The sequence below is a fragment of the Stylophora pistillata genome, chromosome 1 (assembly GCF_964205215.1).
Source record: "Stylophora pistillata chromosome 1, jaStyPist1.2, whole genome shotgun sequence".
Taxonomy (NCBI): Eukaryota; Metazoa; Cnidaria; class Anthozoa; order Scleractinia; family Pocilloporidae; genus Stylophora; species Stylophora pistillata.
In genome coordinates, this window is record NC_142519.1 from 745432 (window position 1) to 771806 (window position 26375).

General features: G+C 38.9%; 2 protein-coding genes across 4 annotated transcripts; one reads left to right on the top strand and one right to left on the bottom strand.

The window, feature by feature from the left end:
* The first annotated feature begins 4647 nt into the window (after positions 1–4647).
* LOC111344275 (uncharacterized) lies at positions 4648–20957 on the top strand. The gene is made up of 18 exons (XM_022951490.2): positions 4648–4862; positions 8466–8510; positions 8597–8668; positions 9416–9736; positions 10018–10266; positions 10525–11046; positions 11330–11560; positions 12364–12537; positions 12974–13348; positions 13954–14097; positions 14324–14578; positions 14909–15205; positions 15389–16095; positions 16852–16906; positions 17145–17212; positions 17344–17410; positions 19256–19450; positions 20000–20957. The coding sequence occupies exons 1-18, from the start codon at positions 4799–4801 to the stop codon at positions 20263–20265; spliced, it is 4107 nt and encodes a 1368-aa protein (XP_022807225.2). The 5' UTR covers positions 4648–4798; the 3' UTR covers positions 20266–20957.
* LOC111344276 (E3 ubiquitin-protein ligase RNF180) lies at positions 20091–26364 on the bottom strand. Of its 3 annotated transcripts, none has more exons than XM_022951493.2 (6): positions 26164–26364; positions 24597–24990; positions 23613–24229; positions 23037–23232; positions 22692–22737; positions 20091–21992 (listed from the first exon to the last, which is right to left on the bottom strand). In XM_022951493.2, exons 1-6 carry the CDS (start codon positions 26362–26364, stop codon positions 21779–21781), a joined length of 1668 nt encoding a protein of 555 aa, XP_022807228.2. In that variant the 3' UTR covers positions 20091–21778. The 3 variants fall into 3 exon arrangements, with proteins under 3 accessions (XP_022807228.2, XP_022807226.2, XP_022807227.2); XM_022951491.2 differs by having other exon boundaries at positions 23613–24272; positions 24586–24990; XM_022951492.2 differs by having other exon boundaries at positions 24582–24990.
* Between the last annotated feature and the right edge of the window lie 11 nt (positions 26365–26375).

Sequence of the window (26375 nt, forward strand, 5' to 3'; positions counted from 1 at the left end):
CGAACGTTCTAGCCGAGGCTGTTAACAACATACTCCACAGTTCGTACGGCGAATATAACCTCCCTTCGTCGTGGAAGAAGGCAGATATCACGCCCCTACCAAAACAGAAACCAGTCCTGGACGCCGGTAAACATTTAAGACCAATTTCTTTGACGCCCACCTTGTCTGAAAGTGGCAGAAGAGTTTGTCGTCGAAGGTTTCATAAAAGCAGCTATCATGAAACAGATTGATCTACGAAAATACAGTACCGTACCAAGTTCCTCTACCGCATACGCCCTGATTAGCATGATCCACCACTTCTCCAAGTCTACGGATGGCAATGGTAACTTGGTGAGAGTGCCTTTTCTTGATTTCCGCAAAGCTTTTGATCTCATCGATCATAATCTGTTGGTTCTGAAGCTCTCTTGAATTACCGTACTCGGTAGTGGCCTGGGTCATGGATTTTCTGACCAACCGTTAACAGAGAGTTAAAATGGGCAATGGTATTTTTTCCAATTGGTCCTTGGTTCCAGCAGGTGTCCCTCAGGGGACCAAAATATGGACCATGGCTTTACATTCTTATGATTAATGACCTACATGTCAATGGAGTTTGCCTTTGCAAATATGTTGACGATCTTACACCCAATCTACGAGTTTAAAGTTCACCTTCAACGAAGATAAGTGTAAAGAAATGCATATATCTTTCTCCAGGTCCGAATCGCAATGCACCCCCACCCACCCCTCAATGATTAATGGTAAAGAACTCGAACTCGTCAGGCAAGCTAAAGTCCCTGGCATAATCATCAGTAATGACCTTAAGTGGAACTGCCAAGTGAATTATATCATTAAAAAAACATCCAAACGTATGTATTTTCCGAGACAACCCAAACGCGCGAAAATGCCTGTTGCGGATATGGTGAGGTTCTACTCTTCATGCATACGTAGTGTCGTCGAATACGGTTCACCCGAATTTCACAACGCTTTACCATCATATCTTAGCGACGAAATCGAAACGGTTCAGAAGTGGGCCCTGTCTATCATTTATGGCCCTGGTCTATCATACACCAGAAGATTGGGAGTTTCCAACTTACAATCTCTTGCTAGCCGTCGTCAACTTTTATGCGAGAAATTGTTTGTAAACATAATAAAAGACCCAAACTACAATTTATACAACCTACCTCCAGGTTTCAACATTAACACAAGATACCCATTAAGGAATACCAGAGTCTTTATTGAACCCTTCTATTGTACTGATCCTTTTAAAAAATCCTTCATTACAGCTTCAATTAGAAATTTGTAATTTTTATTTGATATTTCATAGCATTACCAGTGTTATTCATTCTTACGACTGCATTATTGGTTTTCCAATAAATTATTGTTATAAAACGTTAAGTCTGCAGAACGCGCGTAATTATTTTTCGCTTTCTCAGTCAATGGGAAGTAAGCACCAGGTAAGCGAAAAAGGTTCGTGCATACCTCCCTTTATCTGAAAACCGCAAGTAGTAAGTTTCCTTTTTCAAGCTATTAAATGTTAAAAGAAACGGTCAGAAGGCTGATGCAGCTAAAAAGTGGACAATTCATTGTTACCAAGAGTCTCCTTACACATGAGGCTACAGGAGAAGCTACAAACTGTCCAGGTGACCTGTAAGGTGAGTTAACCTGCCGTGGGCTAGTTTTTAATCTAGTGGAAAGGGTAATACCATGTTAACTCGAATGAACGCCACCCCGAACAAGCACCGTCTTTGGGACAGAGAAGTTAACAGGCGCCGCCCTCGAATAAGCCACGGTCCCAGTGCGGCCGGCTTGTTCGAGGAATTCTTACACACACACACACACACACACACACACACACACACACACACACACACACACACACACAAAAGTTGCGTTTTCAAATGAAAACGGATGTCTGCGGACGGGGCCTCAAATCAAGAAAAGTCCAGTGAGATCGAAGTTGATTGAAGATATCACAGGTGGTGGCACTGAAGAGTGCCAGAAGATATGAAAGGTGACAATCAAAAGACGCTTCTGTTATTCACTGTAAAGATAGAAATTTCCCCTTAAATCAAAAGGACATATTTTGTCTTCGCGCTCATACAATAGGTGAATAAGCGCCTCCCTCAATTACGCGACGCATTTGAGACACGAAAAATTAATTAAGAGCCGCAGCGCTTATTCGAATGAACACTATGGTACTCCAAGTCACTATATAACACAGAAAATAGAATAAACTCTCACATTAATGCAAGGCTACCGTATGGCTACAACCCTAACATCGCAAATGGAAGCTTACATTACAATACAATACAATACAATACAATACAATAAAATAACTTTTATTTCAACAGGATGATGATTAAAGCATTGCCGCATATGAGGTCGTGCATTTAAGCTAACTAAAACTTAAGAAATAAAAGTATATTCGAAGTTTTACGAATGCTCATTCATCACCTCATTTTATCTTATTCATAGAATCAAGGGGCCTCTGTGTAAGCCTCCTTACTGTATATATAAAAACAGCTATACGATCAAAAAGTTCCGATTTTTTCAATCTCACTGACTAAACAATATTTCATCAGAAATTGATTACATTTTACTTTCCTTTCGTAGTTCGCTCGAAGGAGATGCTAAGTTTTATTCTAAACGGTTTCAGTTTTGTGGGTATTGATTTGGATCGAACAGTCATACATGGTTGGTGCATCGTTTCAGTGGCCCCTTTGTCTCTTCATTAACTTATAAAAAGCTTGGCGTGATATCATAGTCCAAGTGCTCCAGCTTGTTTGAAATGACGTTCACCAGTTGGAGCAGATGTCACACATTGCTCAGCAAAGACAAAATGCGACTAACCAACTCTGATTAGAAAAACGCTCACAAACTGACTCCTTGAGTTGATTTTACAGACCAAACGTTTTTAGCACACAAATCACTTCATATGATGAAAATTTGCCGAAGGGGAAAAATTGAAAATGAATTAACCAGAGCCAAAAATAGCGATCGAAATTTAAACAACAGAACAGAATAAGATTCCTACATGTACATTCTTTACTCAAAGCTAAATTCTAAGTCCTCCTTAGTTACTTTACTCTCATTAGACTGATTGTTTATGGCCACATTATGTTTGTTTTTGATTTGCTTTGCTTTTGAATTGATGTTTACCTCAACGGTTTTAGCCACATCCGTCAGCGAAAAATTCCCCGGCAGGAAAGAGAACCTTCTTCCTCTAGGGCCCCAAAGTTTCCAGTTTTTTCAAATCGAAATTATCGCAAAGGGTTGGAGGATAATAAAATGAAGAGATCTCAAGTTAGGATTGGGTGCTTCAGTACATAACAGCACTATTTATTGAAACATTGCAAGTAAAGTTGTTTACTTACATAATAAATTACATAAACTAATTAGTGATCTGTCTTTCACTTTGAGAGTCTGTAAAATTAAGTCAATCAGTTTAAGTTGTATCAGTTTAAGTACATGGGCTCGCAAAAACAAAAAATGAAAAAAAAAAAAACAAAACAAAACAAAACAAAACAAAGCAAACAAAAAAACTGGTCCCAGTGGGATATTAAGACTTCTCATCGTATTTTGCTATTCAGCACTGGTTGATATCAAACTCTGCGTTGTAGTCTTGATATCTCTCTTCCTTTTAAAGAATTAACGAAAATTATAAACGTTGCTCTCATTCACTGCATTTTGAACGCCCTGGCGCATTCTTCTAAAATTGTTTTGTCTGTTTGCTTTCGCTTCTACACAGAATTAGCGCTTTATTTTCTTCTTTTGCAAGTAAGAAAAGAGAGTGCGAGATGATTATTTAGTGAACTTCACGCTCTCTCTTTATCTCTACTGTGTATCATAAACTCAGTTAGTAGCATTGCCCTGAAAACATTTATTTACCGATGACTATTAACCAGTCAATGCTCTCACCTCATAGCATGTGTTAACAGCTTTGAGTGCTGTAACACTTCAATAGTCCTTCAACGGTTTTCAGTTCTCACTTCAAACGCTTGATTACTCAGTCATTTATTTTCGATTAAGATAATTCAAAAAGATTTCTGTTACTTCGGGTAGTTCCGTTTAATTAACCTTTTTGCAATCAAAATTTCAAACATATAAGTTTTTCTGGCTCAAGATTTGCTTCGATATTACATCACCGGCGCATCGTAAAGTCTTAAAGACCAAAACCTTACGGTAAAGCTTTGTGTACATGACATAATAAAAATGTACCACCTGTAAAAGAGAAGTTTTTAACGGGTACCAGTTTGCCGCGTGATCTCGCGAGATCGCGACGTTTAATAAGCAGTGCAAATATTGCACATTAAATGTCTTAGATATAATTTCAAAGCTGTACCAAACAAAAAACCTCCAAGTAACCTTAATTTGCTCCACGTAAAGAATAGAAAACAGTGATGCCATATGCTTGATTAAAGATTTCCCTAGCGTGATAACACAACGCACTTTTTTCTTTAAGTTATGTTTAAACTTCACGCTTAATCCATAATGTTCATATACAAATACCTTTGGTGCACGCTTTAATTGTGTGTAAGTCAAGCGTAGCTTCTAATTCCAAATATGGACAAGGTGGACGATCAGAGCTCTGATTGGTTAGAGCCACGACGCTTTCTGACCCTTCCCTCAACCTATGAAGTCATTGGTGAAGTAGGTACTGGTCCAGGCTTCCGGCGTAGTTTGGTGCGGGTGGTCCGCCAAAAGCCAACCTTTGTCTGATTTAAAATTCTGAGATAGCTTTTGACTGGTAAATGTAAGAGAGAAATATCTGAATATTTCGCTTTAGTTTTTGTCGTCTGAGGACGGCCTAATCTCATGTGAGATGAAATTTAGCGTGCTTCTTATACTTTGCCTGGCATGGTTATCTCAGGCGTCACCAATTTCACGTAAGTACGCGTCTTATTTTCAATATTTTTGGTAAGATCAGAGATCGAACTCAAAACAAGTTGGTCGCGATGATTGTATGGTGGCCATAAACTGTTTAATTCCCTCAGCCCTCTATTGATCGACTTGTTTCGAGAGATCAAACTAACAGATCCACGATCGTTTAGATTTTTATTAAACGGACTGATGTATTCGGTAAAAGCCCAGAGACTGACTTTATTCAATTAGTTGCGATTGTTGAGTTCATTAAATATGTAACTTCCCATGTTCGGAAATAGAAATTGAGATAAAGTGACTTAAATTTTTGAAGTGCTTCCACTGGATTGTCTGAAGTGTGTTTGAAGTGATTTCAAATTTATTCCCTGAAATATATTTACAGTTTAGGCAAGATAATCGGTTTCAGAGCTGCACAGACTCTTCTGAAATTGCCTTCCCGTTCAGCTGTTCTCTTTTCCGCATCAGTGACTTCTCATCACTGCAAACTTCGGGGCCAAAACTCAACTCTCACAGTGTGTTTTCAGCAACAAAAGAACTAAACTGAAACTAATAATTGCTTTCAAATGATCATGGAGATCTCAAGAATCAGGCATAAACTTAATTCAGACAGACAGCATGTCTACTGGAAAACTTGCAATCTATGGCAAAGTTTATCCCATGTTGACAAAAACGTTTTGGTACTTTCTCAAACTTATCTTTGACACTCATACACGTTCTGAAGGGATTATTTAATTTCAAAGCGCGTTTGCATCGAGTTAGTCAGGGTTTGCCACATATGACACCGACGAGCACCAGATAGTGGCACCTTTGGTGGTAATTCCATGGGTCACTGTCTCCTATAACCTCAGGTGGGTCATGTTCGGAAAACCGTAGTAAATGTCCTTTCTCGTCATATACAAATGGCTTAATGTTTTACTGTTGCCTTTAAGTTTTTGTCGTTTTGCACCCCTATCGCTAACAGTTGGTTTTTTAAAATTTAGATCGAGGAGGAGTCGACATTGCATTAAAAGAGAAAACTAAACATATTTGTCGAAGGGCTGACGCTCAAAACTTCCGCTTTACAAACTATTTACGGTCACGGTGGCCGATTTACATTTAACAACTCAGTTGATAAAACCAAATTATATTTGCACAAAGAAGAGTTTTTTTAGTCTTAAACTAGAATGTATCCAAAATTAAATAACTCAACCATAGAAACTGTCAAAACTCAGTTGTACTTGCATATGCAAACTGACTACGTTTGACGAGCAACCTGTGATACACGCTGTTAAAACTACTGGCTTTTTACTAATAGGGACAAGACCCACGAAAACTTTTTGTCGAAACACCTCTACCCGCTCAAATGTCAACCTTTCTTCGTACTTTCGAGTTTTTCAGTTACCAACATGAGTGAAAAGGAGGGGGCCAGGGCCAGTGTTAATGAATCGGTTGTGTTAAGGCTTGTTAAAACAATACGGTACTTTGTCTCCGTGGGTGTATGGGGTTGGAAAGTTGAAACAGTTTGATTGTTCAGAGCTTTTGCTTCATACGACCTTGGAGGAATGTTAAATTTAAAGTGGATGTGTGTCAGGCCGATCTGCCCAGACGAAGGGCTAACGCTCGAAACGTCAGTTTTAGAAACGCTTTACTGTGCCAATTTACATTATGAACTTAACTGATAAACTCAAACTGCTTTGTAATACCCCCTCCCCCCAGCGACGCAGCATCACATTTTCTCCAGAAAGTTATCCCCTTTATATGATTCGAAAATATATCGCCTATCGTAAAGTCCTTCGTGGAGCATTGCGGAAAAGAAAACAATGAAGAATTACGGCGACACCAGGTTGGGTTTAACCAAAGACCTGCTGTACATTTTTTTAAATACTCCATCTAGATCTTTTGTGTAAATGGCATTTGGAAAAAATGTATATGTTACAGAGAAAGAAGGATAATAGATTGCTAGTCGAAAATCGCTCAACTTTGCTTCCGTTTAAGTATAGGTAATCGCACGGGGCCGAGTAAAATTAAGGATTAATATCACGCATGTATTCGGAAGTTGCTGAAATTGCCCGAGTCGCGCAGCGACTCGGGCAATTTCTGCAACTTTCGAAAACACAAGTGATATTAATCCTTAATTTTACAAGGAACCATGTGATTACTTGTTTACAATATAAGGGGCAAAATGTTTTCTTACTGATCTCGCGCAAAACGGGACGCCATTGTTACAAAACAAACAGAAATTTCTTTACCTTGGCAGCCGTTGCTGAGCGATTTTCAGCCAATCATTTTCAAGTAATTTTGCCTGGGGCAATTACAAAAATTAAGAAAAAAAATGCCTTCTGTCTTGACCAATCACAGTTCAGTAATTTTGCCCCTTATATGATAAGTTTAAAAACGTTCTAAAAGCGATAAAAGAGCGAATTTTTATCAAATTTAAACCAAGACACATTCTGAAGAATGCTGTAAAGTAGGTTTTCGTTGTCAGGCAAAACCGTTTTGCATTTCCTTCCAAAAGAAAGCTGAAACTCAAAGGATTAGAGTAGTCATTAAATAAGGATTAATTCGACATGAAAAACAATTGCCGCAAAAAGAAAAAAATTATAAAATAAAAATAAAAAACAAAATCCATGATAAAAAAATTCAATGTCAAAAGTAGTTCAGGCTAAATACGGACTCAGTTAAACAGTATTTATATGGCTAATGTATCAAAAAACTCTCATGGTGCTTTACAATAAGTAAAATAAATTAATTAAAATTAATTTAAAAATGAACACAATAACTGTCGATAAATATAGAAAATAAATATGGTTTTAGATTCGTATTGAAAAAGATTTAATGATACATAGACAGGTAAAAACGAGCGATATAATATCCCAACGTTGCGGCGACTTCATGACGCCATTATCAAGGGTACAAATGATTCTTTTTAAATAAAGGCAGTGTTCCGACATTTCTGACGTGGTTCGGCAGGCAATTCCATAATTTTGGAATTAACAATATAAAAGGAAAGACAAAACGAGAAGAGCTATATTAAAATGATTCATCGCACCATACTAAACCTATCCGGCCTGTTCAAATTTGAACGTCAGTGTATCGAAAAAAAAAAAAAAAAAAAAAAATTTCGCGTCACTGATGTTTTTAAATGGAAACGCAGAGGCATTTATTGAAAACACCACGTATCATTCGCCATTTCTGAATCTAATTATTCAGTTTCTCGAAAGTGGTGCATTGTAATGTTATCTGCCAAAAGGGAGATATGAAGAATATTTGGCTTGAATTTGACTCTGATGACGAGATCCACTCAGTTGTCATCGTCATCGACAAAAGTTCCTTCCAGGACTTCCGTCGCCCAGTCTAACAGAATGGAGAATACAATAAAATCATTACAGTTTATCATTTACAACTTGAATACACTACAATAAAATCATTACAGTTCATCATTTACAACTTGAATACACTACAATAAAATCATTACAGTTTATCATTTACAACTTGAATACACTACATTGGCTGAGCCATAATGAGTCGAATGATAGTTTTCTACAAAGACTGGGTGTGTCCTTTAAGCTATTGTGACTGTAAAATGTCAAATATTCCCGATAATAAGTTTCCCCACCTTTCGTTAACAGGGAGAGATAAAAGAGACGCAGATGACCTAGAAGCCGACAAAGAAGGTATGAATGATTGTTAACCATTTATTAACGGACAAATCTCGTCAAAATGAAGTCTATTATTCAAAAAATGTCCCTTTTATCCACAGTTAGAACAATAATTTCTGCAATAGTGGACGCAATTCTGGACGGGGACAAAACGCGCCGTTCAGAAATACCAGGTAAATACGACGCGGCAGCTAAACTTTTTTCCTGCCGTCATTTATAAATCATCTCTCTGACGAGTGCGAAAGCACGAAACTCAGAGTAACAGGGAATCATTTGTGTTTCATTTTAGTCAGTTTGAATTGTATTTCGCTCTACACTCATGTACATTGAGCACTTTCTCGTAGCATTTACGACAATTTCCCACAATTGGATCTTCTCTTATTCATGACCGCACGTCCCTTAGATAGATCTCCTGTTTGAGAGGACTTTTCCTAATTCAAGAACTGCTGCAAATTTTAAACAGATATGGACAAAGGCCGTTCTCTTTTAAGTCAACAACTTTTCACCGAAGTGGAGGTGGCTAGTCGTGGATAATTTCTGAGACGCGAGGTGGTGAGGCAAATATCCACTGCTGGCCACCGACACTGAGGTGAATAGTTGTTTTAGTTTATACTAAAACATTGAGATAATATAGCGAAAAAAAAAAAAAAAAAAGATGATTCTAACTAATTTATTCCTACATCGATTATTATATTTTCGGGCGCAAAACCCGGATTTGCACGCGTGGCCCGGAGATAATTAGCCAGGATATTCGAAGTTTCAGTGGCTATCAAAGCGCGCCTTCAATGCTGTTCACTATTTTAGTATATACTAATAATGCACATTGTGATTTTCCCCCTACTTTGGAGAATTCTATTGGTAACAAGATACAAACAACGCAATCTTTTTTTTCCAATCAATACTTCTTTTTCTATTTCAAGAAAACGAGGAAGATGAGTCGGAAAAGATGTCTAACACAGTTAGCAGGTTGATTCCTGGCACAAGCAATGTAGAAACGAATGATGAAATTAATGACAAGCAATATCTTACAAAGAAAAGAAGGAGTTTTATTCCTGTAGAAAACAAATTAGAAGAAAATTCAGTTTACGAACCAAAAGAACAAGCAGAGGATGCAGAGGCAGGAACCTCAGAAAGTGAGCTATCTGGCGGGAATCAGCCAGTGACCTCAGGAGATTCCGAGGATTCCAAAGAGCCTGAGAAAGATACCCAAGAGTCATTAGCTTCAGGAGAGGAAAACACAGGTATTACAAGTCAATGTTATTTTTTGTCTCATGTTCTATGAATAACGAAATATTTTACAATTATTCCACGAGGGCACATTAGGGTACAGGCATTGCGAAAAAATGCGCGCACCTACCAACTTTGTGGGATGTAGTATATAGGATCACATTACATGGCTTGTAAACCAATCAATACCCAGGTATTGTATTATGCCACAGAAAGTCCGTTACTGAGCCTGTGTCGAGGCTGTTTATAGTACATGGTAAATGACTTCTCCTTTGTACCGTTTTTATCCCTATAGAATTTTCCAAAAGAAGTGACATTCCAAAAATTTTTAAACCAGACGACGATGAATCGTTAGAAAGAGGAGAAGCTGCTGAGTCAATGGAGTCGAAACAGTCATCGCACGTGCCTTCAAGCGGATCTGGAGATGTTGCTTCATCCGACGAAGCTGAGGACAAAAACGGAACCTCTGAGTCTGCAAAAGACGTGGAATCATCTGGTGAAGCTGTAAAAAGAAACGTTATCCCAACAGAAGTATTTGAAGAGGGTAATAAAGTCGGGTTATTGAAAAAACTGTAAATTTGAATGCATTGTAATGTTGAAGAACTTTTCCAGGGTACCTTCAAGACAGAATCAAAGTAAAACAAGAGGCAGCGGCAGAAATTGTCTTTTATCAAAAGTATATATGTATGAAAATTATATCGCGACTCTCACTAATCATCTCTTGATTTCTTGGCAACCATTTGATTGATGACATGAGCTTTTCTAAACGTAACCATTACTGACATCATTTTCTGAAATTTAGGCAATGCCAAATACAATGACGATGATGATGAGGAAGAGGAAATGGACGGGTCTGGTTCCACATCGGAATCTGCTGACTCCGAGGACTCCGAAGAATCCGGTGATTCTAGCCAGGGAGAGTCAGATGGAAACAAACCGGTAGCTTCAGTTTCCTCTGATCTACCCAAAAAAGAAGAACCAAAGAAGGTTGATGATGAAACAGCAACTTCAGTATCGGAAGACGAAAGTTCAGCTTCAGGTGAGTCTGGCGAATCAGGAGAGTCTGGTAATTATGATGAAAGTGGTGAATCGGGGGAGAGTGGAGAATCTGGGGAATCGGGTGACAACAATGAGTCAGGAGAAAGCGGAGAATCTGGGGAATCGAGTGACAACAATGAGTCAGGAGAAAGCGGAGAGTCGGGAGAATCAGGAGACAGTCTGGAGTCTAGTGAATCAGGAGAAAGCGACGATTCTGGTGATTCTGAGGAATCTGATGCTGAGTCAGATGTGGTGAAGAGAAACGAAATACCAAAGGAGGATGAAGGTAAGGTTTATAAGTCAATGCCCAGATTTCATAAAAATGAATTCATGAACTTATGGTAAAAATTATGATCGTTTCGTCTCTGGTACCATAAAACCACTTTTACCTTTTTTACTTCATCTTATCGTGAAGGGTATTTTGGGTATGTGTGTTTTTCAATTGACTTTTCGATTCTCATATTTTAAAACTGTTGTTGGGCGATACACGATAAAAACGAAAAAGGGTGCTCCTTAAGGGGGATCCTACTCAGTTCTACTACTTACTTTCTTAAATTCGTGCTTCATAGAAGCAAGCAAACAAAAAGATAGCGAGGAAAGCGGTGCCTCTGGAGAATTCAAAGAGGCGGTTGAATCGAACGAAATTGAAGATTCCGGAGAGTCTGGTGAGAGCGGGGAGAGTGAGGAATCAGGAGAATGGGGAGAAAGCGCTGCATCCGGAGAGTCTGGGGATAACGAGGAATCCGGAGAGTCTGGTGAATCGGCGATTAGCAAACGAAATGAGATTCCCAAAGAGCAAGGTAACCACACAGTTAAGTTTTTTGTAATGTGCACATAGTAAAGAAGGTCAAAATCTCATATATTGTACATGATAGGTCGTGTGTCCGGTGATTCTAAAATTTACAATTAGCTAATTCCCCTTAAATAATAGGGACCTTAAGCAGTCAGGACGGCAACGCCAAGGAAGACTTCGATCAAAAAATGAATTTGTACTCTTAGTTAGAATTTAAAAAATAGCTGTATGAGTTTACTGTCTCGTACGGCGCCACAGCTCAACCTCAGCATAACGTATAGAAGTAGCGTTGAGTTCTAAATGGAAATTAAATTAATTTGCCGTCGCGGTTTCGGTTCACAGACGACACAAATTTTGGCGATTTCAAGTTGTTGTTTTACATAGGACGGCTAAGAATTGTAGAAAGTTTCAAAACGCACGTGTTGAACTATTGTTCTGCCAATTAGATCTCTTGTTTTTTCACGTCCTCGTTGCCGTCGCCGTCACCGTCGTGGTTGCTTAAGGTCCCTAATTACTTGCCAACAAGTAAGACAGAAGCAGCAACCTCTGATTTTTACCAGATTGGAACGCATCCCACTCAACAATTGACAAGGGAGCACGTCATCGCATTTCGCATACCATGCCATATTTATAGCACGTTCCATTCTGCTCCTTGATCCCCCCTCTCTACCAATTTATTTGTTGTATATTTGACCGTCTTTGCTTAAGTGATAACGACAGGATCATATAGATCCAATCAAGAGTAACTGGCGAGTGGCAGCTATCGACAGACCAGCTAAGGACTGAGTATCGACGTATATTAAATTTTAGAAATGAAAGAAAACGACAAGTCAGGCGCGTCAGGGGAGTCTGGCGATGCTGCCGAGTCAGGTGCATCCGGTGATTTTGAAGAGTCAGGCGAATCCGGTGATTTTGAGGAATCTGGTGACGCAAGTGACAGTGCGGTATCTAAAAGGAGTGATATCCCTACGGAAACACAGAAAGGTAATTCATAGTTGTTTAACATGTCGATATCGTCAGCGATGGGGCTGCATTAAAGGAAAATGCCGATACAATCGATCTCCTTGGATCATGAAAAGAAACCTAACCTAAAAGAAAAGACAGAGTCAAAGGAACGTTGGTTTATTTTCGATTAAAACCTTTCAGGTTGTGAAACTCGTATACTGTCATTGATTTAATGATCAATTTATCATATTTAGATGTAAATCCTCTACGCTATTTATCACGCTGTTTTCCATTGCATTTAAAACGTTAGAAGTGATTTCCATGTCCCTATAATGCCATGATCAATATAATTATCATATTTAGATGTTAATCCTCTGCATTATTTATCGCACTGTTTTCCATGGCATTTAAAACGTTAGAAGTAGTTTCCGTGTCCGTTGCTTTATACATTAAACTTCCTTTTACGATTAAACAGCAATAAAGGAGATTTCAAAGGCAGCTGACAAATCTAGCAGTGGCAACTTACCCGAACAAGCAAAGGACAAAGAAACCAGCAAGTCTGAAGTTCTTTCTGAAAACAAAGAAGACAGCCAACCAGCTGAAACTGCTCAGACTGAGAAATTGGAACAAACCAAAGAGTCTGACCAATCAGGAGAAGCATCTGGAGAGGATAGTGAAAGTGGAAATTCAGGAGAGAGTGGAGAAAGTGGAGAGTCAGGAGAAAGCGGAGAAAGTGGCGAAAGTGGAGAAAGTGGAGAAAGTGGAGAAAGTGGAGAATCAGGGGAGTCAGGAGACAGCGAGATCACTAAGAGGGCCACAATTTCAAGGGATAACAGCGATGTTGAAAAAGGTGCAGCCAAACTAAGCAAACCAAACTAAGCTTAGAAGGCGAAACCCACTAAGTTCAAGATTACAAATTACACTGAGATGCCTATTTGAAGTAAGAGTCGCATAACTAAAGGATGACAGAGAGAAACGTTTTCTACAAATTTGCATCAAAATTAGACATAAATGGTAAATAAATGACTATCACAGTTACAGGTGGACCCAATAGTTTACATTGTGGGCCACAAAAAAAAAAATGAAAAAACTATGTATAATTGCTTATACCATGTAGAAGAAATATCATCATGAGAATTCAAGTGTGTGAAAATGAGTTAAAAAAAGTAGTTCAAGATAGCTAGTTAGAAAAAACAAAATGAATTAGGATGTTTAGGACTCGATTTGATGTTTAGGAACCTCTTGAACAAATATTTTTCGAAGTTGCTTTTCATTGTTATGTTGTTGATATTGTCGTGCAGACAGTTCCACAGGCGAGTCGCACTCGCAAGCAATGTTTGGAGACCCACGTTTCACTTGACGCACAGCTAAGGCAACAGTATCAACCGCACAATATGGAAGTATTCGAAATATCTATGAATTCATAAAAATGAGTTTGTGATTTATCATTGATAGACTCGAGTGGTTCTGGCGCGTTAGGAGGGACTTCCAGAGATCGTGACGAGTCCGAGGAATCGGGAGAATCAGGAGCCTCGGGAGAGTCTGGAGAAGGCGGAATATCAAAACGAAGCGAGATACCATCAGAAGAACAGAAGGAAGGTAAAATCAGCTTTATCTGCCGATTTCTTTTTAATGTAAATGTAAATTATGGCCACGTTGGGCTATAAGTCTCACAGAAATATTTTGATTGCATAATGAGAAGCGCCGAATAAGGTTAGATTGCAATTGTGAAATGAAGTAGTTATCAAAGTCAACCTATACAACCACTAATCCAATGGTATCTGATAATTTTACTCTAACATATTATGATATCGATATGCTTAAGATCAAAATACCGAGGAATCCGACGAGTCCGACAATTCTGGCTCTGAAGAGAGTGGAGAATCAGAGGAAAGTGGGGAATCTTGGGATAGCAGTGAATCTGGCGAAAGTGAGGAGTCTGGAGAGAGCGGCGAATCTGGTGAAAGCGGAGTGTCTGAAGAAAGCGGCGAATCCGGTGAAAGTGAGGACGCGGATGAATCGGATGAAAGCGGAGAAGCAACGATTTCAAAAAGAAATAAGATACCACAAGAACAGAGTGGTGGGTACATCGATCATAACCAATCATAAGCAAGGTTTTATCACGGGTTCCTTTAAAATAATGGCGTTTAGTGCTTATTAGGTCCATACGTCATTCAACTTTGTTTGAAATGTCTTTATAGTGTGTCTATGAATTCCGAAAAAGATGGGCTTAGTGTTAGTTTTAGGGCAGGTTCAGATCAAATAGTCTGACATGACTCACTCCGCAATAATTTAAGGTTTTGCATTATAGCATGGTATCCTCCAGTTTATCGGTGATCCTGCGTGCTAGAGGCCATTTCAGTCTCTTCACATGTCTAAAACCTGCACTAAACAATTGTCTTTGTTGCAGTTTTTCCAGACTACGAAGACGCTGAAGGCTTTGAAGAATATGAAAATTCTGAAGAAAGCGGAGAGAGTGGAGAGAGTGGAGAAAGCGGAGAAAGCGGAGAAAGCGGGGAGAGTGGTGAAAGCGGAGAGAGCGGAGAGAGTGGGGAGAGTGGAGAGAGCGGAGAAAGCGAGGAGAGTGGAGAGAGTGGAGAGAGTGGAGAAAGTGGAGAGAGTGGAGAGAGTGGGGAGAGTGGAGAGAGCGGTGAATCAGCTGACGGAGGTGTTGCCAAGCGAAGTGATATACCTAAGGACCAGCAAGGTATGTGCAAATTGGCTCATATGCTGACTATTCGCCTACAACAAACTGGAAATTGCATCAGGAGCCTATTTTAGTATGAGATGAACTATTCATTCCAGACTTCTCCGCAGCAGGTTTGTGGATGTGGTTGCCACATCCGTAATCAGAAGTGTTAAATAACTGGTGGTCTCATTGTTATTGCAGAATCCAAAGCTTCATCTGGATCAGGAGATTTACCTGAGTCTTCAGCTGAATCCGATGAGTCTGGCGAGTCAGGCAAGTCTGAGGAGTCTGGTGAGTCCGGCAAGTCTGGCGAGTCCGGCGAGTCCGGCGAGTCCGGCGAGTCCGGCGAGTCCGGCGAGTCCGGCGAGTCCGGCGAGTCCGGCGAGTCCGGCGAGTCCGGCGAGTCCGGCGAGTTCGGCGAGTCCGGCGAGTTCGGCGAGTCCGGCGAGTCCGGCGAGTCCGGCGAGTCCGGTGAGTCCGGCGAATACAAGAGAAACTTCATCCCGAGGGAAAGCGACGCTGAAGATGACGATGACGACGATGAAGACTCTGCCGTGGAAAGTGAAAGCAAAGAACAAGATTCCTCTGAAGGAGAACAAGAAGGGAGTGGTTATCAGCATGCCAGCACAAGAGGAGAAGTAATCACTGAAACCATGGGTGACATCGCTAAAGCTGCACTGGACAACAAAATTGAACGAAAGTCGGACATTATCCACAGTTTACCGCAAAACACCGAAGAGTTCCGGATCACTGACAACGAAAGAAAATCACAAACAAAAGACAAGAAAACTGGTGCAGCTCTTAAGAATTTGTTCACTGCTCTGGCAGACGGTGAAGCCCATGCGTCAGGCTCAGGAGAAGAATTCATTTTGAAAAAAAAGGCTCAAACTACAAACTTGGATAAAAGGGTAAGTACATGCTACAGTTTGGGTTTTTTGAGATAAAAGTATCTTTGAACATCTCTTTTATAGTCTTTATCTTACAAATTAATTGTCGGGGCCTAAGTCCTGTAACAATAACACGAAAATAATATGTATCATCTGCTAACTCAAACGATATAGAGCCACCAAACGTAACGCACAAGAGCAGAAAGACCATGGTGACTAAGAGGCAACATATCACCATGAATTTCTCAGAGATCATTTTCAAAGTAGCTATAGCGAGCTGTATCGGTCAAAAATGAGGGTATTCTAGCTGTTTCCACAATGTTTCGTAACCTCTCTTTAGAAGGAACCGGCGATTCATTCAAACTGTTAAAAAATGAAATGAAGGGTGGTTTGTGTAACTTAGTTAGAGAGCTCACCATTAGCCACAACCGACCAGACTTGGTTATTAATGCAGAGAGGTTCGTTATAACTTGGAATTTTCTGGCCGAGTTGTTCACTTCGTGGACTGTATGCATTTTTCCGCTTTGGGATTATGTGGGGAATCAAGATGAACTCTAGCGAAAAAAAGTAATTTTGTTTTATCAACTGAGTTGATAATGTACCACTAAAAGAGTTCCAAAGCTGACGTTTCGAGCGTTAGCCCATCGTCAGAGCAAATGTACAAAAAAGACCCATTTAGACCAGTCGGGTGACCAGTTTTTACGAATGATAGGCCCTCTGTGATATTCGTAATAGTTTTCTATCAGAAAGTTTATTTTATTACTGCATTATTTTAAGGTGCCTTCAGAAACAAATGGGATAAAGAATGCTTTGGACGAGATCTGGAAACAAGGTAAAACTGGAACCTTTTGAAAATCGTATGAAAAACAACAAAAAAAGAAAACTCGAGAGCTGAAAGTTTCGGTAAAAAGGACATCATAGAGAATAGATACTAGTACTCCAAGCACGTTTAACTAAACCATGAGACAAATAACTCGAGACAGAAGAATATCGACTGAAAAGGCTAACACTTCAAAGTTCACAGTTTTCAAATAACAATTCAAAGTTCACACTTTTCAAATGATCTGTAGATAACGGTGCTCTCAATGATGCCGAATCAGCAAATATCAACCTTGAGGAGAAAGAAGAATTTACACAGGTAAGGAACCCAGGTATTATTGATGCATTAAAGTGAAAGCGTTGAAAATAATAGATACTATTTCTTTTCATTGTCAACCAACTCGTACTGCGAAAATAACCTTTTTCCTCTCTCTGTTTTCAAATTGAAAGCTCGCAGCCACTTTAAAAAGTTCGCTTCCTTCAAAGGACTCTGAAAAGGTCACGGAAGTCGATAAAGGTAGGCTTCTAGTCATATGTTGTTCATATTCTGTGGTTGTAACTTTAGAAGGAAATTTGCTCTAGCTAGTAGCAAGTTGGGCTGGCAGTTCCTGTCGCTCTCTCTCTCTGCCAACATATCCCCTCATTGCCCCTCTCTATTGTGAAGCATCCTGGGAAGTGCGTGTTTTAATGGTTTTTAATTAACACGTCGTAATTGTGAAATTCAAATGAAATGTACTTAGAATATGTCCATATGAAGAAACCCAATATTCGTCCAATTCCATCATCGGTTGAGCAGCATCAAATCCAACATCAATTTGTGGAGTAGAGCCAGCTGGGCGTCGTCATCGCTAGTGCGAGCATAGCTATAGTACGCACAGTTTCTTCTTCATAAGGAAGTGCAATAATGGTACACATAAATAGAATAGAAAGATGGTAAGTTTTAAGCTCTGTAAACAACAACAACAACAACAACATCATTATTTATAATCACAATTTAACTTCTAGATTAAGTCTACCTGCAATATAGCGAAGCTAATCGAGGGCGGTAGTATGAGAAACGTGTCAATTACATATTAAGAATAACATTATTCTAATGACAAAATATAAATAACAATTACAAAGGTACAGATGTCAATTACAAAAAAGTGAATACAAAAATATAGGCATACTCATTACGAAGCCACGAGCAGATAATTTAAAACAGGAAAAGCTCAAAATACTCTTTATTTGAACGAAATCTAGTTTCATGTCATTTCACTCATTAATGTATCAATATCAGGATAAGAATCCTGGTTTAGAAGAATTTGAAGTAAAGATTCGGTTATTTTTTTCGTGAAACTATATTTTGGGAGCTGTCCCAAAACATCAGGAATACAGTTCCAAATTTTTGCGCCCATAGAGGAAAAAGAATTCTTATAGTGATTTGGTCGAGAGTAGTTTATATAGAAGTTACCAGCGGTAGAAGATCGTGTGTTATAATGATGAGCTTCTTTAATGGGTCTAAAGAGAGCAGAAATGTTAGATGGAACGACTTTGTTATAGACATCATGCATTAAGATAGAGCAATTTTTAAAGTTGATTAAAGGTAAAGGCAGAATATTGGTAGAGATAAAAAGTGGAACAGCGTGAACATTAAACTTAGAGAAATTCATTAAGCGGACTACCCGTTTTTGAAGGAGTATCTTGTTTAGGTGCGTTTTGGCTGCCTGTCCCCAGGCAGTAAGGCCATAGGAGATACATGGAAGAATAAGAGATCTGTATATATTAAGGAAAGTCACGAAGGGATTGAAATGCCTTAATCTAGATATTATACCTATATGACTACTGATCTATGACGCGATGTGGCTGATATGATATTTCCAACAGAGATTACTATCCATTAGTACCCCTAAGTACTTAACATAAAGAATAAAGAAAGATGTTTTTCATCTAGTCACGAGCGTGGGACAAAGAAAAGTTCTGAGTTCCTATTTGTAATCGAACCTTAGACTCTCGGATTCCGCGCTCCGATGCTGAGACTCCAGGTACGCGTCCTGCATACTGCTGACCAGTTATCATCTTTCTATTCTACTATGAACCTCGTAATAAGCCTCGCTGACCAGGGAATCTCTGTGGCTCAGTGGTAGAGCAACGGTGCGCAAAATCCGAACGTCTGAGGCTTGATTCTTCATGGGTACTCAAACTTTTTTCTATGTCCCTCGTGACCATAAGAAAAAACATCTTTCTCTCATGGTACACATATTTTTTTTTTCATAAGAAAGTAGTTTCTGAAAAGATTTTGACCAGGCGAACATTTTGTAGGAGTAGAGGACAGATAGTTTCTCGCATAGTTCACGTACACTTTAACTATTTATCTTTGTAGATGTGGAGGCATTAGAGGGCTATGCTGACGCTCTTACTGAGGTTGGAGGTTTGACACCCGAACATCATAAAGCTATCGCTACAAAACTTGCCTTAGACCTCATGGAGGACCTCAACATTGATAAAAAGGAACGACCTGATCTATTGAAAAAGGAGACAGCCTTCATCAAAGATGCAGAGATCGCATATGTCAAAAGTAAGTTTGATTGGCCAAGAATTGTGTGCCCAGACGCACGCCAATTGCTCGTTTCACAGCAGACGTAATTCATCTTTAATAAGTACGATAAAGGTTTACCAAGAGAAATTGTATACTTTGCCTGTGACTTCTCTCCCTACCGAAAGATAGATAGATAGATAAATAGATAGCCTTTATTTTAAAACGATGAGTGTTAAACCTACGTGAGCTTGTATGGTCGTTTGCAATTAACTAATCGCTAAATGAACTAAAAACTAAAACCTAGGGGAAGGTAGAGAACGTCTAAACTTAAACCAGCGATGCTTACGAATGTGGAATTGTAAACATAAATTTAAATATATACAAAGTCATCTTTTTTAAAATTACAAGGGGATGCAGACGTTATCTTAAAACAGAATTCAATAAAATCAACTAGGCCGCTCCTGGTTTGAGTTTTTGGGGCGTGAGCAGTTATATGGAACTTGGGCCGTGCTACTGTCGCCCTTCTGGGTGGTTTTAAGCTTTTGTTATCAATTGGATTCTGATTTTATTTTCATTCTTCGTTATTAGGTAGGATCACCGAAGTCAAACAAGAAATGATAAAGTTTGCCCAAGAGCATCCAGGTGATAAAGAAAGGATTCGCGCAGAGGCAATAAAAAGATTGGAGGATATAGTCGATAAACTTCCCCTGAGTAAGGCAATCATTGAAGCCCAAGAACACAAACTAAAGAGATCCCCGATGCTCCAGCAAATTGTTGCATCTACAAGCAAAAGAGAACTGAGGGACCGAATCAGAAGAGCCTTGGCTGATTTTATTGCCGAGGACGTCGCATAAACTCAAAGTGGGGCAGAATAATGACTAAGGCCACGAAAAGCCTTCAAATCGGGCCATAAATAAAGTCATGTGCACATAGGGTCCAAGCTACAAAAGTGACATTTAGTTTATTATGTTGGCATGAAATGCGTTTGTATAAACAGAGCTGATACAAAAGGCTAGACATCTTTAGTTCCTTCATAATCACAATTATATTCATTCAACCAACCATTCCTTGATCATTACCTAAAAAAAAATTGTAAAAGTTGATTTTGTTTGTTGATTGATTCCGAAACATGCTGTGGGTTTCTCTTCCCATGGAATTACAGTTTAACCTTTTAAAATTATATTAATTGTTTAAAGCATTTTGATTTAGGTCTTTTATAGACCTCTACTATCACAGAAAACTCGACGACATTCTCATAACAAGGACTTTTGGTATGGTTGATAAGGACAATAGGCCAAGCAGGGCCCGATGACGTCATTGTACAAGTTTGCAAAGAACGCAGGGAATAAAAACTCGAACATTTCAAGATGTGGGGAGTTTAATTTATTAATTATTAGTATAAGTTCAAGCCCTGTACAGATAGATAATAAACGAATAAACGACTAAGTAATTTTAACCAGCTAAATTGATTTGTAGCTCTATGGTTAGGTAACTAAAGATTGTAAATTTGATCTATGGATGTAAATAAATTTCTGAAAACAAGCAATCAGGCGTCAAAAGTTATATTCAGACGATCAATGTATTTCCCATACGACACACACTTCGCCTAAGATAATTTACCTACTAATAAAAATCTTCTTTAGCATGTTGTTTGCATTGGTAATCATGAGCAACATTTTTTGTACATTAACAGTGGAATGAACTTGGTAAGGGTAAAAATCACCGCAAGGAATTTTTAAAGCTTTCAAAAGTGACTGAACTACTGTGGCTAACTCCGCAGAGCTACCTTTAAATTCTAGTTTATCTCTGGCCCGTATAGATCGGCCAATGTACGAATGAAAAGTCCTTTTATTATCAAGAAAAAAATGAAACATTATGCTACACAAAATTTGGGGATTGACAAATCCAGCAGCACATTTCTCATCAGCTGCCAAATTCTCTGACGTCATGCATCAGTCGGCCCGGGACGGCCAGGAAATCGATCCAAACTTTTCCTTTTTTAACATATGTTCGACTGTTCATACACATTTTGTTATGAATATTAACTTACATAAACTTCCTTGCAGTAGCGCTATCATAACTTTACTGAAATAATTATTTCTAGAGTTTACATCAGATTTTTTATGTCTATTTTGCGTCCTTTACATTTTACCACCTTAAAATCACGTGTACTTTTATTACCAATATTGTTATAATATATGTGTATAAGGACTTTTTATAATTTTTGGATGCAGGTCCACATCAGCCCTTGGCTGCCATATTATGTATCATAACCTGCTTTATCAAATAAACGTATGTATGTATGTATGTATCATTACATTATATTACACTACTGAACTTCTTTCGATGTCATTTAAGAAATTCATCCTAATACATACTTATTACATTATTTGCTGTCAAATTTGAAAGCAAAGCCATCAACAGAAGCATATACATGCTTGCACCTATCAGAAAGGCATAGATAATACAAGGTAGCGTGACACTTCGCCGAGTGCGTGACATATTTCGCCGTAACGGACCATGGTTAGCAGGGAGGGGCCATTTTCTGTACGCAGCTCGACGCTCAACTTTGTCACGTTTCCTGAAATACAAAAAATTGCCATGGCAACTAATTATGGTTAAAACACAACAGTACTTCTCACAATCACTGACCCACAAATCGACGTACTAAAGGCGGATTCCACACATTCGAATTAACCAAAGCTTTTTGGGGGAGACACGTTCAACAAATGTTTGGTGCGCTGGAATTGTGTTCTTAGGCAAAACACTATTTTCTCACAGTGCCTCACGGTGAACAAATGTTTGGTGCGCTGAAATTGTGCTCTTAGGCAAAACACTTTTTTCTCAGAGTGCCTCACGGTGAACAAATGTTTGGTGCGCTGGAATTGTGTTCTTAGGCAAAACACTTTTTTCTCAGAGCGCCTCTCTATCATCAGGAGTGTAAATGGGTACCGGCAAATTGTCATGAAAGCCTGATAAATGCTGAGAGGGGCGGGGGAAGGGTAACTTGTGATGGACTAGCATCGCACCCTGGGGGAATTAGGTAGTGGTACTTTCAATCGCTTTATGCTAGGGAAACCAGGATAAGGTCTGCCTGGGTCAGGGACACTTGGCTCGACTACAGATTTAAACCATTTTTTTTTTTACTTTTGGTCAAGGACGAGCCAAGTAGCGAGAGCCATCACGTTTGTTAAATATCCAAGATCGTCGCTTGTGCTCTGACCGATGATCATGGACGATCAAAAACCTTGTTAAGACTAACGACTGGATTGTATCTTACCTAAGTAGCTGGGGATCATAAGTCCGCCTAATCTCGTTCCTTAGTTCTGTTAAAATTTGGAGAAAAAAATTCACATCCCAGTTAGTAAATGTGTCTTAAAAGGTAAGCGCAATGCTAGGTACTTAGGTAATGAAATCTGATTCAAGTCTGTTCACAGCCGTGTAACTTAACATACAAAGTGAACACGCAAAAACAGGCGTGAAGAGTACAGCAAATGATCTCCATTTTCGTGAGCTCCAGATTGTCAATTAGAACTGTCCTTGTCAGCACTATGGGAAATGTGAAGAAAACAGTGTGGAGAATAGAAATACTACCGCCAGAGTGTAAAGGGTTGAGGCTTTTTACCTGTTGCTGGTGTTAATTGTTCGACTATTTGCCGGCACAAAGGGCACCTTATTGAGCCTCTGTTACTGGTCCTGAAGTTTAACTGACGTAGGCATGGATCACAGAACACGTGATCGCATGAACATTTAAAAGGCTCATACAGCAAATCCAGACACACAGCGCAGCAGTGGTGATCTTGGATTTCAACAAAAGTAGTCTACAATTTTAGAAACAGCAAACAAGATTCAGTGATCAGTGGTCCACTGTGTGTCTTCCTGTCAATTATCTCTATAACTTGACCTTCTCATGCTTGGCACAAAAAGAAAAGTTAGTGAGTTTTGAACCTGCTTTGTAAATGTTAAAGAGATGAATTAAACTTTAAGTTAAGAAAACAGTGAATAAGCTTGCAAAACTAAAACCAGTATATGGCATGATAATGACTTTAAGGTCAACAGCTGTAATTCAAGTATTCTTTGTTTTTCTAAGCTTACTCCAGCTCTTATTAGAATAAAAAGCTACCCTCTATCAAGACTAGTTTCACTTGTGTGCAACAAAGAGAGCCATATATAATTGAGGTACAGAGTACGTGATGTTTACCTTGTTCTCCAATGTTTTATATGAAGGCTCACTGGAGCCTTCATCAACATGCAAGCAACTGTAGTATGTCATTTGATCTGAAAAATGGCAAATGGATGGCTTCTCAGCTCCCCTCTGGTCAGTTAAGATGTCTGGTAAGTTACTGTCTTCCACTGATATTTGATGCCTTCCCTTTCTTTTCCTCCTGGATCTCTGCACATACATGTAAGTTTCCCCATTGTCAATGATGTCATTTGCTCCCCTTGTGTTTGATTTTAACACTGTGACTTTAGAGCAATCTGAATGCTGAGCAAAGCCAAATCTACATGTATGCAAAGGCAGTAACCTCTGTGTCTCATTGTGTATGGTGGCTGATGAGGTTTCTGCTTCCGTAGAACCAGAATGATTCCCATGTAATCTGATACTGCAACATTGTTGACAGTTATGAATGGGACATAACTCAGCTTGATGAAAAGCATTTGAACAAATATCTTGCTGCACACTACATGTTGCCACATCACTCTCTGAGATGATACACTCACATGCTAGAATTCTGAGAGACTTGGGTATGTTTTCCATTGTGACATTTGATGTTGAATGACTTGTAGGTGTTTCTTTGTCATCGCAGTGCTTTATGTCTACAATGTAAAATGGAACAGTTGTGCAATCAATTCCTTTTGCCTGCAATTTACAAGCATACAAAACATGTGTCAGCAACTGCTCTGTTGCAAATTAAATTCATTCTGCAAAAAACTGCAATTTTCAAGTATTCAGTGCAAAAAAATTTTCTATCAGAGTTTGGTTTGCTTGCTGGTATGTGAGCCAGCATTTCATGTTTTAATGTCAATTCCCATGGCAAAACCAACCACTACAAATACTTCAAATTAAGATCATATGATTTAGTACAATTACCAGAAAATAACTCTCATCTTTGAAAATACAATACAGTCCGTAAGAACATAATGATTATAACTGATATTTCATATGCACCTACTGTATGCTCACCCTTCCCCTCACTATCCACAAGTCTGCCATTGGTATCCACTGAAAAACCTGAGGATGACTCAATCTGTGTAATGTCTGTATTTGCCCTGGGGTCTGTGTAGTCAAACTGACTGATATTTCCAACACAAGATTTTGCTTTGTTTTGTTGTGGTTCTTCATTTTTGTCAAAAGAGTTCCTTGTAGACTGATCGAAAGGTAACAGTACTGTAGGGTTCCTAATATCAAGATTTGTTATCTGACTTGTAGGAAATATAAGATCAACTCTACTTTTTTGAATCCAGACAGCTGGAATAATAAACTTTCCGCAGTTACAGTGTATTCCATGAATAAAGTCAAAAGCTCCTATGCGACTCTTGCACTTAGGACAATACAATTTTCCCTCAGTCCATTGAGCCTGTAACAAAATCAAAGATAAAATATTCAATCCTGTAAAAACTAACCCCCCCATCCCAATTAGGATTCAAACTTAAGACCATCTGATTTCCCAGTCTAGTTACACAAACACTGCCTTGAAATTTTAAGGTTTGAGGTCTAAATCCTTGAAAAGATCACAATTTTTTCATCCTACATTGGTGACAAACTTTTGGCATGCTTTATAAATTCAAAGAAAACTAAGCTTTAAATTTCACATCTTTCTTAATCTGCTGGTTAGCAAGAAAATATAGTACAAGTGACTAGTTGAGAAATCTGACTTTTGGTTTGATTCCATCATGAAATTACTGATGAACGACAACAGTTGAACACTGATTTGCATTCACATAGTTAGTTTTAAGTTCTTAACCCTTTAACCTTAAGAGTGACAGCATCTAATCTCCTTACAATTTCAGCCCTGATCCATGCACTAAGGCCTTATGAGAATTAACAAAATGATCACTATGATGTACTTGGCCAGCAGTTGTCTTACATGCATGCGCATTGAAAGGCAGCTTAACTGGGACAGCCGCCATGTTGGGGTTTGTTATGTTGTTCTTTTAATTTAGTTTAATCCATCTCTAGCATATTAATGAATAGTAGTACTAGAACTGAGTGGGATGCAATTTGGTCTAAAACAAGTCATACGTGTGACTTCAAAATCAAATGAATACACAACACTGTAAGTCTGATTTGAAATCACAAGTATGATTTCAGACCAAAACAAGGCACAAGGTTCAATTACCACTTTATTACATCCATTATCAAATCCCAAAATTGAGTTGTTCAGCTTCAAGATTTTTCATTCTGTACAAATGTTTTGTTGATCCAGTAGTGAGCTGGTTTGTAGAAAGTTTTAAAGTGGTTTTTCATTTTCCTGCAATTTGGTTGGTTGTAATTTATGAACGCTTCCTCATTGGCGGGGAAAAAGATGTCATGTTGAAGGAAAAATGATGTGTTTCGGGAATAAATCGCACCATTTAGAACCAGTCAGATTACAAGGATCACCAGTGATTTCAAAAGGGATGTAATACAGACACAAACGAAATAAATGGTCCATCTAAGGGCATGCAATGTCAGTAACTGCCTCTTTTACTTCCAAGTAGCTTGCTGAGTTACAAAACTTCCAGAGCTAACTAATGAAACTAAAACATACCTCTTCCACACTATCATGGACCCAAGGAAGCATTTCTTCGTCTTCCAAGAACCAAGAAGAACATTTTTCGTGACTAAACAAATCTTTTTGACCTGTTCCAGGACCGTCCTCTTCTCTTTGATCTTTGTGAGATGCAAGTTGCGCGGAGGAAAATAGATTCATCCGACACTTTCTACAACGAAATGATGAAACTTCGTCCATTGTATCAACAT

What these genes read in the sequence shown, in the direction of transcription:
- LOC111344275 (XM_022951490.2), top strand. Translation starts at nt 4,799, where the DNA reads ATGAAATTTAGCGTGCTTCTTATACTTTGCCTGGCATGGTTATCTCAG. An exon ending in CCTAGAAGCCGACAAAGAAG is followed by an intron (nt 8,511 to 8,596) that starts GTATGAATGATT and finishes TTTTATCCACAG; the next exon opens with TTAGAACAATAATTTCTGCA. An exon ending in TGAGATTCCCAAAGAGCAAG is followed by an intron (nt 11,561 to 12,363) that starts GTAACCACACAG and finishes ATTAAATTTTAG; the next exon opens with AAATGAAAGAAAACGACAAG.
- LOC111344276 (XM_022951491.2), bottom strand. Translation starts at nt 26,364, where the DNA reads ATGGACGAAGTTTCATCATTTCGTTGTAGAAAGTGTCGGATGAATCTA. An exon ending in ACAATTAACACCAGCAACAG is followed by an intron (nt 22,738 to 23,036) that starts GTAAAAAGCCTC and finishes AAATTTTAACAG; the next exon opens with AACTAAGGAACGAGATTAGG. An exon ending in TATGATCCCCAGCTACTTAG is followed by an intron (nt 21,993 to 22,691) that starts GTAAGATACAAT and finishes TTTGTATTTCAG; the next exon opens with GAAACGTGACAAAGTTGAGC.